This window comes from Ochotona princeps, chromosome 19 (assembly GCF_030435755.1).
Source record: "Ochotona princeps isolate mOchPri1 chromosome 19, mOchPri1.hap1, whole genome shotgun sequence".
In the NCBI taxonomy this organism is placed as follows: domain Eukaryota; kingdom Metazoa; phylum Chordata; class Mammalia; order Lagomorpha; family Ochotonidae; genus Ochotona; species Ochotona princeps.
In genome coordinates this window covers 45,326,538-45,342,321 of record NC_080850.1, presented here as the reverse complement: position 1 = coordinate 45,342,321, position 15,784 = coordinate 45,326,538, and the positions used below count along the sequence as shown (strand labels likewise).

General features: G+C 46.8%; 1 protein-coding gene across 1 annotated transcript in view; it reads left to right on the top strand.

The window, feature by feature from the left end:
• HSD17B4 (hydroxysteroid 17-beta dehydrogenase 4) overlaps positions 1-15,784 on the top strand; it is a 64,204-nt gene that overhangs the window by 698 nt on the left and 47,722 nt on the right. The window contains exons 2-4 of the mRNA XM_058677413.1: positions 1,700-1,753; positions 11,954-12,061; positions 15,543-15,602. Coding sequence (XP_058533396.1) covers positions 1,700-1,753; positions 11,954-12,061; positions 15,543-15,602 — 222 coding nt within the window. The remainder of the gene's footprint in view (positions 1-1,699; positions 1,754-11,953; positions 12,062-15,542; positions 15,603-15,784) is intronic.

Below are 15,784 nucleotides of genomic sequence, written 5' to 3'. Positions count from 1 at the left end.
CCCTTGCTGAAGGACACACAGTTTGTGAAACAAGCGGGTCAGACCCCGTCGACGCTGTCCGGGGATGGGCGGAGCTGGGGGTGTCTTTGCCCCAGTTTGGCATAAGTAACCTCTGAACTCCCCTCTCCCCGCAAAGCACCTTCATCTTGGGGTGCACCTTGGGCTACTCCCTGGTCGTGCCTTCTGCACCTCAATGCAGCTGCGGGAACTTTGTGCGCGTGTGTTAAAAGTCACAAATACAGCCCTCGGTCAGTTGATTCATAACGCGCTTTCACGTGTTCGTTGATGAAATGCGGTTCTCAGCTGCCTTCCCCCAAATGCTTTTAGGATTCGTGGTAGCTGCTTCCGTTTCTAGATTCATTTTTAATCTTTTTTTTTTTTTTCTTTTTAAGGGGGAGGGCGGTGTTTGGTTTACTTCTTGTTATTGAAAGAGGCCATGCGCTGCCCTTGGCGTTTGAAGCCCTTGAGTTCTAACCAAGTTCATGGCGCGGGCAAGGCCAACAACACAGTGCACCTGCCAGTTTTCTGTGTTTTGTTATCTAGTTGAGTACTAGCTGCCACCCACCAAATTGATTTTGTAAAATGTTAATGTGTTGAAAAACAATTTTTAAAAAGTGAGTGTGTTGTGACTACATAGTTATGAGTTTAACACGTCCTGTTCCTCAACTGGCTGTATCCATTTAGAGGGGGTCAAATTCTAAAATCATTAATGATACCTTCTAGTTTTGGAACACTTAATGTATATATTTACTTTACATTTTCAATTACTTGCATACTTATTTGCCAATTAATTTTTATTAAATATAGCTTACCAGTTTATCTAGTGAGTAATGGGTCTTACTAATAAAGATTTTTTAAAAAATGTGCTTGTCACCCCTGATTCTCTCCACACAGTTCTGTTTCCCCAGCGGTGGTAATAATTATGTGTTCTTTCTGAGATAGTCTATAGCTATAAAACTTACATAGATACAGGATTATTATTATTTTGACATATAAGAACATCCCTTACTATTTTGAGCTGGAATTTCTTTTTTTCCTCTTTCCTCATGATTGTACAGACAAGCTTTATGGCAGGTGCAGAAATCACTTGATACTGTGGACAGGAAGGGATTTAAACTAGACAGTTAGGTTTTAGGCAGCTCCTCCAGGAACGGGTTCTAGAGGCCATGAAGAATGGTCCCCGCTGAGACAGGCTGCCACTGTCCAGGCGGGCAGAGGACCCCAGGGCCTGGAGAATGGCGCTGCCACTGTCCAGGCTGGCAGAGGACCCCAGGGCCTGGAGAATGGTGCTGCCACCCGGGATCGGGGAGCTGCTTCAACAAGCCACCACAACCTCTCCTCCATTTCTTCACAACCTAGAAAAAAAAAAAAATCAGTTTCTTTTCTGATGGCCAGAACTCCTGGGAAGGTGGCTTCTGCCTTACTCACCTTTTAAATTACATCCACCTGTGTCTTGGTAGAACCTGATCCACGTGCGGCGTCCTGGCAGGTGGGTGGAATCCTGGGAAGTGGCAGGTGGAAGAGGTGGGGGAGGTAGTTTGAGGCTTTTTAAAGTCTGCAGGCAAAAGACTGTGGAAGGAGGTTGAAGGTGAACACTGAGGATTCTGCCCTTGTAGTGCTAACTGCTTGCCTGCTGCCTAGAGCTGGGATTGAATGGGCCTGGATTGAACTGTCTGCTTGTCTCGTTTTTTTTGCTTAGGACTGGGCCGAGCCTATGCCCTCGCCTTTGCAGAAAGAGGAGCCTCAGTCGTTGGTAAGTTGGTGTTTTTCTTTGTAATCAGTAGCTGATAACTACAGTCCTCACAAGCCACTTTTTAGGTTTTTTTGGTTTTTGTTTTTTATCAAATACTTTGTCACAGTTGAATGCCATGTTAATGGTGACATATGCCAACAGATCCCCTCCCTCTCCAAAGGCTGGATTAATAAAGGGGCTAAACATGCATGATACAAAGAAGGTTCTTGACTGTGGTGTTGAGGATTGTAATCCTGTGAGAAGAGACCCCTAAAATTATTGGTACCAGTAAGAAACCACTGAATTTTGGAAACTGGGAGTGTGGAAGTAGGGGAATCCAGAGTGTGGGTTTGTTACCTCTGACCAAGAATTTTCAAGTAAAGAATTTTTTTAAACAATCAAAAATTTTTACTTGCGGCAGCTGTGAGTTTGTAATCTCTCAGGGCATATCCTCTTGAAGGATGTCAGCGTTGGGAGGTTTCCGGGCTCTGGATGGCCCGGCCTGATGTCCTTGGCTGCGGATGGCCGTTGGAGCCAGTGTGGCCATTTGCCGAGGAGTGGTAAGTGCAGGGTGTGTGTGGAGGTCAGAGGTCATGATGCAGTACTTACTATCTTTCCTGGGGAAAAACTGTTGGTTCGTGATACCCTCCCAATCCCAGAATTCCTACATTTTACAAGGAAATACGAAGGGGCAATTTCCCTACATTTGTTTATGGAGAGTCAGCAGCTGGCAGGTTCCCTGGGGAGAAGCTGGGTCTTCCAGTGTGCTTACCCTGAGTGAGGGCTGCAGGCTGCTGGTCCTTCTTGGAGGTTATGGCCTCTGCTGCCTTCGGCACAGCCGATGCTGACGAGGTCGTTGTGCGCGGGGTCGTTGAGCAGCTGTGCAGCTCAGGTCCTCTCTGCCAGGCTCTCCCAAGAGTCTTTGATGTTGGAATCTAAAGACACATGCAGTTTCTCTCCCTCTTTGTTACTGCTTAGCTCTTAATATTTCATCATCATCTTAATATTTATTTGGCCCATGTGTTTTACTCAGTTTTGTAAGTGCAACAGTCTTGTACTTACAAAGAGTCATTTGCCTCTTTTTTTTTTTTTTAAAGATTTATTTATTTTCATTTAAAAGTCAGATATACAGAGGAGGAGAGAGAGGAAGAATTTCCATCCGTTGGTTCACTCCCCAAGTGGCCGCGATGGCCAGAACTGTGCCGATCCAAAGCCAAGAGCTTCTTCCAGGTCTCCCATGCAGGTGCAGGGTCCCAAGGCCTTGGACTGTCTTTGGCTGCTTTCCCAAGCCACAAGCAGGGAGCTGGATGGGAAGTGGGGCCGCTGGGACATGAAGTAATGCCCACATGGGATCCCTGCATTTGCAAGGCGAGGACTTTAGCTGCCAGGCAGATGTGCTGGGCCCATTTGCCTCTTGTAAAAGCATTGTCCTGGGCCCCACGGCGTGGCCTAGCAGCTAAAGTCCTCGCCTTGAGAGCCCCGGGATCCCATATGGGTGCCGGTTCTAATCCCGGCAGCTCCACTTCCCATCCAGCTCCCTGCTTGTGGCCTGGGAAAGCAGTTGAGGATGGCCCAATGCATTGGGACCCTGCACCCGCGTGGGAGACCCGGAAGAGGTTCCAGGTTCCCGGCTTCGGATTGGCATGCATCGGTCCGTTGTGGCTCACTTGGGGAGTGACTCATCGGACAGAAGATCTTCCTCTCTGTCTCTCCTCCTCTGTGTATATCTGGCTGTAATAAAATGAATGAATCTTTAAAAAATAAATAAATAAAAGCATTGTCCTGTGCCAAGGGGGTACTTTGCCTGTTTGTTCCTTGACTGTTGACTTAGTCTTTTGGGAGGGTGGGAAGGGACTGGTATGTCTGCAACAGTAATTTCTGTATCTTAGAATCAGTTGTTTCCCAGCAGTGCATGTTTTCTGGGCCTGTTTTAGTTCCTATTTTTCCTGGGAATTATTCAAATCAGGTGAGAAGTGTTTGAGTGCAAGAAGCAGCAGCTCAACAGAGGGCGCTGTGGTGTGTCTGTTCTCTAGTTGTCTTGTTATAATGCTGGTGTTGCAGCAAGCCAAGGTGAAAGTTCAACAAGGTAGATTACAAATGCTTGCTGAACTTGGCTGAGGAGCCAACTTTGGTTTGGTTTCAAAGGGGAGAATTCCCACTGAGTTGAACTGCGGAGTTTGCGGTCAATGTCTTCTACGTTTTGGCACCTGCTTGTGGACTTTGAAGCCGTGGAGGGTGTTGCTTCTGCCCAACTCCTGTCCTTTGGCTGTCACATGCATGCTCTGGGTCATGTCACAACACTGACGTTTCTTCCATGGTGATGTTGCTCTGCTGAGCATAGTTTTTTTCCTGAGCATGTGACCAATCAATCAATGAATAAGTAAATAAGATGGATAGGAAAACCTGGGATGTGATTGTGGCATCAGAATACATTGTTTTGGAAGACAGAAGGGTCAGTTGCTCTGACCAGCTCAGAGGCCAGTAAGAAGTAAGGCTGGGAGTTGTGCGCTGGCGCTGTGTTGTGGCAGTCTAGGCTGGCATCCCACACTGGAGTGTGTGTTTCAGCTGTGGCTACCTGCCGGAGCTCCTGGGAAGGCAACAGATGATGGCCTGGTGTCTGAGCTCCTGTCATCCCTGTGAGACCCGGAAGGAGTTCCTGTCTCCAGGCTCCACCTCTACCAATCATGGCTGTTGTGATCGTTTGAAGAATGAACCAAGAGATGGAAGAGCTTTCTCTTTCCTCCTCTCTCTTCCTGTCATTCTCTGTTGTTGTTCTGTCTTTCAACAAGTGGACACATCTTTTTTTAAAGCATGTTTCTCATGTAACTCATCTTTTGGCTAGGCTAGGCTGTTACCATCCTCTGAGTCTCACGAGCCTGTGGTCAGAAGGGTTACTCCCTTGTTTCTGGCCTTTCAGGTTCCGGTCTGCTTTGCCTTCCTGACTTCCTGCCAGAGTGGGCTCCGTCTGAAGCATGGCGGCTACAGGGGCAGAGGGAGAATGAGGGCTCTGGCTGGTGGCCCTGCAAGCTTCTGTTTGAAAGCAGCAGGCCTCTTTCACGCACATTTCATTGGCCAGAGCAGTTCCTTGGCTGAGTTCAAAGTCAGGGGTCTCTGGGAAGTAGCAGAAACCTTATTCAGACTGTGTCTGATATAAAAGAGGAGGCCTCTGGTTTGTGGATGTGAAGGCAAAGCCTTCTGCTCCACACACCCAATCTCCCTCTTGATCCTGTGAATCTGTGTTACTCATTGATACTTAAAAAAAAAAAACCAAAAAGCCCACTGTGTTTGAGAGGATAGAGATTTCCGCTTTTCCGCAGCAGCCGCTGACAAGGAGCAAGGCTAAGGACCCGGAGCTCAGGTCAGGTCTGCTGGAGTTGCAGGGATCCCACAGCTGCGTCCATGCCTTCCGGGTCCTGCGTGTGCGTTAGCAGGAAGCTGGAGTCAGGAGTGGAGGGCAAACTCAGATGCCCAATAAGGGATGTGAGTGTCTAATCATTAGACAAATGTCTCCCTGTGGGTAGTCTAAAAACATGGTTAGGCAGACTTTGTTTTCTGTTTCGTTGTTCTAGAACCATTGAAACAGGTTGGTTTGGGGACCACACTGCAATGGAGGTGAAAGATGAGGCTCAACTCTGATTGTATTTGTGGCCTAGTGGAGTTGTCAGTGGCTAGAAAATCACAGGAGGATACATCACGGGGTGAGGGCAGGGGTAGGGTGAGAAATGCCTGGCTAGATGGGTGACTGCAGAAATCGGGCCTCACCTGTGGGGTGGCGGGGCCGAGGAGCCCCAGCAGGTTCAGAGGTGCTCTGAGATCCAGAGTGGGGCTTTCCAGGCTGTGCCCAGGTGGGCCAGGAGGAGTGGGGAGCATGCCCACGGTGTGATGAAGCCTGGTATCCTGTGGATCAGACCCCAGCCCCGCCCCGTTGAAGAAAGAGGAAGGCGTCTCACTCTGCAGTCAGGTGGCCTGTTGTTCCTGAGGGACCAGCTGAGCATGTGCGGGCAATCACTAGTAGAGGTCACTGTGTGCACGATGCAGGGGTGAGGCCTTTAGGCGGTCAGCTCAGGTTAATTGGCATCCCTGCGTGAGAGTCTGTAAGGGCAGGCAGTGGAGCAATTCAGACTTGAGTTTACAGCATTGTTAGATGGTGGAGTGAGGGTGGCAGTGAGCGGTCCATGGCCATCAACCTCATACTTGAATATTTTAATAAATTAATAAATGAACAGCATTATCTGCCACCTACACACCTGTATCACAGTCCTGTGTGCAAAAGGTAATCTCTTGAAGCTTATAAAAGCTGTCAGCTTCAGTCCGCCTGGCTTTAACAGAGGCTAGCTTCGGTTTTTGGAACTGCCATCTTGAAACAGTTGGGATGCTGAATGTGCTGTCTGGAGTGGCTCATTACGTAAGGCGGGGCTGAAGCACAGACAGAGGGAGTGTGGAAAGCTGCTTGTGAGCTAAAGACCTATGCAGAAAACAGGATTACTAAAGGCCAGTCTAGATTTCTGTCTGGTTTATGTAACAAGACACTGAAAGACAGTGTACGCAGTACTGCTTGGGTTGTCCTGCTGCTTGGATGCCACCTCATGTCTCCGCATCTCAGCAGGTTAGGACACATCACACTTGACAGATAGAATCTGTGTTAGCAGTTAGTAGGTTACAGCAACATGTAGTCATGTTAGTTTACCTTGAAAGCACTGCCATTTCGCCTTCCAGAACAGCTCATTTGATTCCTTTGGGCCACGCAGTTGGAGGTGGATGTGCCCAGAGGTGGGGTGGGGATGGTGGAGACGTGCCACCCTTGACGTCGGGCCCTGGCCCTGCTGCTTTGTTCACTAACTCTCTTCTCTTTTGGTGAGGTTGGAGAACAACAACTTTTGTAAAAGGATGATGAGAGAAGCAGTCCTAGTGGCTGCCAACTGTGTCCTGGCCACTGTATGTGAAAGCAGGTGCGCCTCTGTGAGCCCAAGATGGGGTTCAGTGGGGGGTGCCCTGGCTCCCTTACACGGAGCCGGCTGCCCTGTGGGTGCTCCAAGGAAAAGGCTGCCTTGGGCTCCTCCCTCATCTGCTTGTAATAAATGGTATGTTCTTTGCAGGTGTAAGTACACTTGCTTTGCTTAGTAATCACGAATACATTTTGATTGACTGAATAAGTGCAGCTTAAGGTAAAGACAGGGAGATGATCACTTATTAATGAAGAATGTATTTTGATTGACTGAATAAGTTCAACTTAATGTGAGGCAAGGAGGAAGCATGTGGGAATTCCGGTGTAGGGTGAATGAGGCCACTTCTTTAGATATGTCTGTGATCAGCAGGAGAACTTTGAAATCACTGTTAGCTGCTCAAGTTTTTTTTCCCTTTTTTTATTATATTTTTTGACAATCTTTACATAGTTAATTAGGGTAAAAAGGTTCAAGGGCCAAAGGAAAGTGGGTAAGACTATTGTTTCCACATTGCTTTTTTTCTGAATCTGGGGTAAAGGGGGAGATAAAGGGAGAAGCCCCACCCAGTCTCCCACCCATCCCAGGCCCCTGATGTGGGGCATGCTCTGACGGTCTTACTCAAGTGGTTTGGATAGTTCAACAGTTACGAATTGCTGCCGATCTCGCCATTCTAAGCATGATGAGGTCGTTCAAGAATCCACTAATTGACAGTCTCTGTTTGCGCAGTATTTCACTGCCAAAATATAGCTGAGGTGGTTGATTGACTTGTTCTGTCTTCTGTCTTTTCTTGGTTAGGATTCTGAGTCCAGCATTTCAGTTGGGGAGATCCCCAAAGAAACTTTGAGGTGTTCCCAGACCAGATTCTTGTATGTACTAGCAAGCACAGGGCCCGCCACAGTCCATCGCCACGATCAGTTGGTGGTTGCAATTGCTGGGTTGGTTCTGTTTTCAGTCCCGACTTCCACTGGAACCAATGGGTGTTGCAGTCCAGCCTGGCTCTGCCCAGCACATACTCGGCTCTCACATAAACCAGTGGGAGCTGCAGCCTAGTCGGAGTGACCCACAGTAACCCCCACCAGGCCCGCCCCCTACCCTGGTTTGCCAGCATGTGCCACACTGCATTCTGTTGGTCTCAGTCAATTGTTCATGAAACATCTGTGCTTACCTTTGGCTGCATTTTATAAAATTTCCACAAGGGGGTAGTGTTTCATTGCACAAGTGAACAGTTTCTTTACTTGAAGGTGTTTGCCAGTTTACTTTGGAACTTTTCTGTGCTTAAAGAGTCATAAGACTATTAAGTACACATCTGAAAATACTGATTAAAGAAAAGCTGTTTTATTTCCCATCATTTGAATAGGATTATGGAAATGAATAGTTTATAGGAATCCACTCTTTTGAGAAATTTTTTCCTGTCTTGTGGGATAATCTAAGCTTGTTTTCGTTATCTTGTATCTTTGCAACGTTTTTTGAATTTGTAGAAGACTCATAATATTATATGATCATAATAGTGGCTAAAGTCCTCACCTTGAATGTGCCTGGATCCCATTTGGGCACCAGTTCTAATCCTGGCAGCCCCACTTCCCATCCAGCTCCCTGCTTGTGGCCTGGGAAAGCAGTCGAGGACAGCCCAAAGCCTTGGGACCCTGCACCCGCATGGGAGGCCTGGAGGAAGTTCCTGGCTCCTGGCTTCGGATTGGCTCAGCATCAGTCATTGCAGCCACTTGGGGAGTGAATCATTAGATGGAAGATCTTCCTCTCTGTCTCTCCTCTCTGTGGACCTTTTTTTTTTTCTCTTGATAAAATTTTTCTTAATATTCATTTATTCATTTATTACGTTGTATTACATGACACAATTTCATAGGTACTGGGATTCCCCCCCTTCACCCCAAACCCTTCCCCCATGGTGAATTCCTTCACCTTGATGCATAACCACAGTTCAAGTTCCGTTGAGATTCCCTAATTAAAAGTTTACACCATACAGAGTCCAGCATCCCACTTGTCCAGTTCAAGTTCAACGGCCTCTTAGGGAGGCCCTCTCAGGTTTGAAGGCAGAGCCAGCAGAGCGTCACCTCGATCAATTAGAAGCTCCAACATATCATCAGCAACAGTCCAGGTATGATGAGGCTGGTGCAGAGTCCACTGATTGACATAGTCCATCTTAGGGTTTCCCCTTGTCCAGTTTTCTGCTGAAAGCATATACCTGAGGTGGTTGATTGATCTACTCCATTTTCCATCTTTTCTTGGTTAGTGCTTTGATTCCTCCATTTTGTTCAGGGGAATCCCCTAAGAAACTTTGAGGCATTCCCAGTCCAGGCTCCTACATGTACTACTAGTAAGCACAGTGCCCGCCACTGTCCATCACTCCGATCAGCTGGTGGTTTTAACCCCTGGGTTGGTTCTCTTCTGAGCCCCGACCTCTATTGGAACCAGTGAGTATCGCATCTCTCCCCGGCTCTGCCCATCACACTCTCGTCCCTCACCTAAACCAGTGGGAGGTGTGCTGGTCGGGTGTTGCATTCCCTACTGGCACAGGCCATTTCACCTTGGCATTTTGTGTTTTGTATTTTTTTTTTTTTTATCGCAACGAAACCCGGCCAGGCCCCCACACAGTTTCAGCGCTTGGGCTTGCCAGTGGATGACGTGAACCGACTCAGCCTGGTCTGCCCCAACCCGAGCCAAGTGTATGCCAGTGGGTCACATTCCAAAGCCTCTTCTGGGTTGTTTACCTCCATGCTTCCTGCGTTTATTTGTAGGGTCAGTGTCCTGTCAGAGGAACTGTTCAGATTCCTCCCTCCGACTCCTTCCTGGTGTCGGGCTTCACGCATTCCAGCAGGTCCTTCAGCCAGCTCCGCTCTTCAGTCCATTCTGGTTCCTGCTGTTGAGAGTTTCAGCCCAGCCACGGCTCGTCCATACCCACGTATATCTCATATATGGCTCAGTTGGGGTTGAGGCCTAGCCGAGCCCGTCCAACGTCTATCCTGGTCCTCCGGAGCACCAAACTGTGCTGTGGTCTAATCCGGCATGGTGTGTCAAAGCCGAATCGATATTTGTGCCAAGGGATTACAACTGTGACCCGACCAGAACTCAGCCTCCCTCCAGTTCCTGTGCCCCTTAGTGGTAGGCTCCATGCAGCCAAGGCCTCCCCCACGCTCCCCAACCAGGCCTGTTGCCAGCCAGTGTTAAGTATGCCAGAGGTTGCTCTGGATCAGCCCAGCGCGCCCCATAGACTGTCACGCCTCCTGCATAGGACCTGACTTTGCAATAAAAATAAACACATCTTTTTTTTTTTTTTAAAAAGGAAAATATATCCTAGGCCACATTTTGAAAAGTAAATCTGTTCAAACCAAAAAGAAAAGTGAAAACACGTTTGAGTCTGGTGAGGTGGCTGGAGGCTTTGTCTCGGCTCTGGCCTCTGCCACACTGGTCTCCCATGCGGGTGCAGGGTCCCAAGGCTTTGGACCGTCCTTAACTGCTTTCCCAGGCCACAAATAGGGAGCTGGATGGGAACTGGGACTGCCAGGATTAGAACTGGCGCCCATATGGGATCTCAGTGCATGCAAGGCGAGGACTTTAGCCACTACGCTATCGTGCCAGGCCCACCATTGTCTTATAAATTTAAAATTGTTCTGAAATGAAAGGTTTTCTTTTTTAAAGGGACTGTTCTTTAGAGATTTTTAAAAATATAGTGATACTTATCAGTATTGAAAGACTTTGAGCTTACTAATTAGTGCCTTTGATAGTCTTTAAAATCAGTGATGGTAATGTTATAAAAATGAGCATCTCACAGTGCAAATTCTTTGTCACAAGTGTTTTTTTTCTAAAATTCTGTTTTTTCTCAGTTTCTTGATTTTGATGAGTGCATTTTTTTATTAGTTTTTGCATGTTACTTTATGTTCTTGGGTAAGTTAGCTTTGAAGCTTCTCATTATTAATTGAGTCCTGCATATACACGTGGTGTCGAGATTTGTGTGGTTAAGGTGAAGTGGTTATCGTGTGGCTTCCAGGAGATGATAAGCTGCTTGAGGACTAGTGTCTTGTTTGCACATGTGTGTGTCTGTAAATTCTCTCGCACACAGTCAGCAGCTCGTGTTTGTAGCTGTCCTTGGATGTGAGAAGCTGTGTTGTAAATGTGGAATCATGATGTAAATTAGTGACAGGACATATACTGGTTTGATCTGTAGTTTCTGGCCCGTTTAAATGAATAGTTCTTATTTATTTCATTGTGGAGTATACACAGTATGTCCTTTGAAAAGATACTAGAGTGCATTTCTACCTATTTAAATTCATGCTTTTTGTTTGTTTGTTTTTTCCAAATCACTGTCCCTGTACACAAAACAGACTGTATTTCACAGTGCGTCTTTAATCTCTGTATTCTTCTATTTGGTTGCGGTAAGAACATTGAACTTGAGACCTATCCTCTTACTAACTTTCTAAGTGTGCAGTAAAGTGTCTCCAGGGCAGTTTGCCCCACAGATCTCCAGCCTTTGCTTGTTGTGCCGAGTTGAATGCTAAGCCCCTGGGTCAGTGGCTGTCCGTGTCCAGGGCCTCCCAGTCCCTGGCAAGCTGCTTTGTGCTCTGATTCTGAGCTGGACTGTTGGGAAACAGCACGTGGTGGAATCGCGCCATGTTTGTCCTTTGGCTCACAGGGGGATTTCACTGGCAGTGTTCAGGGCTCAGGCCATGTGGTCACACACTGAAGGAGTTTGTCAACGCTGACTGTGCTCCGTGGCGTGTGTGTATTACACTTCCTGCATCTGTTCATCCAGTGGTGGGCACCGTTGTGTAGTGCTACAGGAACGTTGGAGTGCTCGTATGGCTTTGTTACTTAGAGTTTCAGTTCTGAACTTTTTTTTTTTGTCTCGTTTTTGTTGTTTTGGTTAAATACTGAGAATCAGAGTTGGTAGACAGCATGGTAGTTTTGTATTTGACTTTTTGAGAAACATCTGTATGATTTTCCTGTGCACTTAATCTTCACTTTTTTTTTGGCTGACAAGTGGGTAGATTCATGTTCTTTTTCTTTTCAGAAGAGGAGAAATGATGCCAGGTTTACAGCTCTGTGATATGAACTTGTGTTTAAATATTTTTGCTGCTTACTTATATTCATATTCAAAAACAAGGGCCTGTTTAGAGACTGCTGTGGATCCTTCTGTGTTAGAGATGGGGACAGGACAGGGGGGAGCCAGGCCGATGGGAGACATGCGCTGCCAAGCAGGATGGTGCGTCTAGCTTGGGTCTGAAGGTCGGGAACTAATTGTTGCTTGCTTTCTTCTGCATTGCAGTGAATGATTTAGGAGGAGACTTCAAGGGGTTTGGCAAAGACTCCCAAGCTGCTGACAGAGTTGTTGAAGAAATCAGAAGGAAAGGCGGAAAAGCAGTGCCCAACTATGGTATGGTGTCTGGGAAATGACTCCTGCTGCGTTTCTTTTCTTTCAAGTAATGCAATTGGTCACATTAGTAATCTTTGGAACAAATATTTCAGCATTCCATATTACATATTTTACGTACTTTAAAAACATTGTGAGAATTTTTTGAACTTTCAGTGAAGATTATTTCAGATGATTGTAAGTTTTGTTGTTTATGTTAATTAATGAACACATTGTTTAATTGGCATAGATGTGAATATATTCTCGTTGAAAGGCTTGTTTTAGTTAAAGGAGCTTATATTTTAATGCGATTACATTTAAGAGTCTTAAATAAGAAATCAAACATTTTCTTTTGTTACCCAGTGTCCATTTTGCACAGTAGTCCCTGCTCTTTTTTTTTTTTTTTTAAACAGATTTATCTGTTTTTACTTGGAAGTCAGTTATGGAGAAAGAGAGGGGCTGAGACAGAGAGAGAGTCTTCCATCTGCTGGTTCACTCCCTAACTGGCCGGAGCTGAGCTGAGGCACAGCCAGCTGTTTCCAGGTCTGCCATGTGGATGCAGAGGTGCAGCCATGCTCCACTGCTTTCCTCGGCTGTCAGCAGCTGCTTGGATTGGTGATGGAGTAGCCAGGTGCTCACATGAGAGCTGGGTGCTGCAGGCAAGGCATTAGCATGCTATATCAGTGTGCAGGCGCTCAAAGGCAGTTGGTAAAACTACAGGAAGAATTACCTGCAACCTTCGATTTGCTGTGTTGATCATAATAGAATTTGTAAGGAACATTTTTACGTTAAAATGCTTTACTACTTTTTTTCTTTTTTCAAAATAGACTTTTTTTTGGGCTTGGGATAAGATTTGGTTGATTTCATTTTGAAACTGTAGAGGAAAGGAATGGGATATGGATTGAGTGTTTGAAATAATGAGACATTTCAGTAGCTTTTAGTTAACTTAGAGATCTGAGAAAAATATTCTTAGCTTTTTTTAACCCTGGGTTTTTTTAGAAAAATATTTATTTTATTGGAAAGGCAGATTTACAGAGAGAAGAAGAGACAAAGAGAAAGAGCTTTCATCCATTGGTTCACTCCCCAGGTGGCCAAAATGGCTGGAACTGAGCTGATCTAGAGCCAGGAGCCAGCAGCTTCTTCCAGGTCTTCCATGTGCTGCAACTTCCTAAGGCTTTGGGCCATTCTCCGCTGCTTTCCCAAATCATTAGTAGGGAGCTGGAGTAGAAAGGACACAAACTGGCGCCCACGAGGGATGCTGGAGCTTGCAGGCAGAAGATGAGCCAGTTGAGTGATTATGTTGGCCCATTAACTTTTGAAATTTAAGAAGCTTATTTATTAAGATGAACATTCTGGACTCCTTCTCCTCCAGTTCCAATATCTATCCTCTGTCAGTGGGGGTTGAGTCAGGGAAATAGAGACCCTTGAGGCTTACTGAGTGTGAAATGCTTCATTCCGGAGAAATGGAGGCTTGTAGACCCAGTGGAGGGGCTGGGTAGGTAGAAGTCAGGGGAACTGGCAGTGACCTTGGCCAGGCAGGTGCTTCTCAGGAGCTTCCCTTGGACGCGCTGTTGGGCTGGCACCTGCAGCCCGCATTTCCACTCATCTCCTGCTCCCCTGTTTCCCCCGCCCAGTAAGTTCAGATCGAATGTCCTTAATTAACAAGTCCAAAACCAGAAATGCTCCAAAGGTGAAAACATTTGAGCACCCAAGTGGCCCTCGTGTGAGGTCCATAGTCAGAACACAGGCACACTGAAAATACTTTGTGACATTGCCTTCAGGCCATGTAAGGTCTATGTGAAACATACATGATTTTGGTGTGTGTTTGTAGATGGAGGTCCTGTGTCCAAGGTCGCTCATTATGTATATGCAAATACTCCAATACACACACACACGCACAGACACACATCTGGGACTGGCGTTGTGGCTAGTAGGTAAAACTGTCTTCTGTAACGTTGGCATTCCGAATGGGTGCCAGTTCATGTCCAGCTGGTGGCGAGTCACACAGTGTGGCCCGGGCCCGCCACCCAGCAAACCCTGTCCTTTGTCACACAGTGTGGCCCTGGCCCGCCACCCAGCAAACCCTGTCCTTTGTCACACAGTGTGGCCCGGGCCCGCCACCCAGCAAACCCTGTCCTTTGTCACACAGTGTGGCCCGGGCCCGCCACCCAGCAAACCCTGTCCTTTGTCACACAGTGTGGCCCGGGCCCGCCACCCAGCAAACCCTGTCCTTTGTCACACAGTGTGGCCCGGGCCCGCCACCCAGCAAACCCTGTCCTTTGTCACACAGTGTGGCCCGGGCCCGCCACCCAGCAAACCCTGTCCTTTGTCACACAGTGTGGCCCTGGCCCGCCACCCAGCAAACCCTGTCCTTTGTCACACAGTGTGGCCCGGGCCCGCCACCCAGCAAACCCTGTCCTTTGTCACACAGTGTGGCCCGGGCCCGCCACCCAGCAAACCCTGTCCTTTGTCACACAGTGTGGCCCGGGCCCTCCACCTAGCAAACCCTGCCCTTTGTCACACACTGTGGCCCGGGCCCTCCACCTAGATGAGCAGCAGGAGACAACAAAACCCTGCCTTTTTGTTAAACCTTTATATTTTCTTGTGATTAGTGTTGCCCAAAAATCAGTTTTCTTGCCACCATCCCCAATATGTAGCTGGTTGGCCTTGGACACAGTTTCTCTTCCCTTTTAAGGAGTGCCTCCCTCTCTACAATTCTCATTTGTATTCTTGAGTTATTTAAACTTAAATGCAAGTTATGTGAAACTAAATTTTCAGTTTGTCTGTCATACTCAGCCTCATTTTGCACATTCCAAAGGCATATGTAGTTAGTTAGACGTGGTTAGTACAGAAACAAGCCATTTTTATCTGCACAGAAGGTTGTATTGTGCAATGCTATCTTTCTTAGTGTTTGTCAAGTACTCTTTTCCATCTTTTCATTTTTTAAGTATTTATTTTATTATCTCTCCAAATGGCTACAGTGGCCTGAACTGGACTGCTCCAAAGCTGGGAGCCGGGAGCTTCTGATGGTCTTGGGCCCTCCTCCACTGCTCTGTCAGCTCATTAGCAGGGAGCTGGAGCACAAGTGGTGTAGTCAGGATATAAACCAGTGCCCATAGGGGATACTGGCACTGCAGGTGGAGGAATAGCCAGCTTTATTACATAGTGGCCCCTCCATCTTCCTTTTTTTCCAATTTTATTATACATTAAAGATTTTTCTGGGATCTAATTTTTTTGGGGTAAGAGCATATCATTTGTGTTTTAGTTATATGAATATATTTTTCTTTCAAGCAAATTCTGTTGAATGAACACTAAAATGGAAAATGCAAACTGCAGAAAAAGTATGCCTGGATCTCAGATTTTTTTTGAAGCATAATATACTTAGCTTTTAATTTTGTTTTTCTGCCATGTTTTCGGAGTCCCGTGGTGTCTGGCATCTGCAGAGCATGGAGGTGGTTTGGAGGGAGGCTGCTGAGCGCTCACTGTGCCCTCGCTCTTCCCTCAGATTCCGTGGAACACGGGGAGAAGCTTGTCAAGACAGCGCTGGATGCTTTTGGAAGAATCGGTGATGCTTCTTTACGTTTCTGGTCCCAGCAGAGCCCCTGCCTTCCCTATAAGATAGATTTGAAATCAACAAGTGCCTCTGGATAATCAGATCTTTAGATTTGTTTTTATAAGTTATTTTTTCTCACTCTTATTCCCTGAGGACTTAGGGTGGCAGTTTTGTAGATATATATATATTGAGCC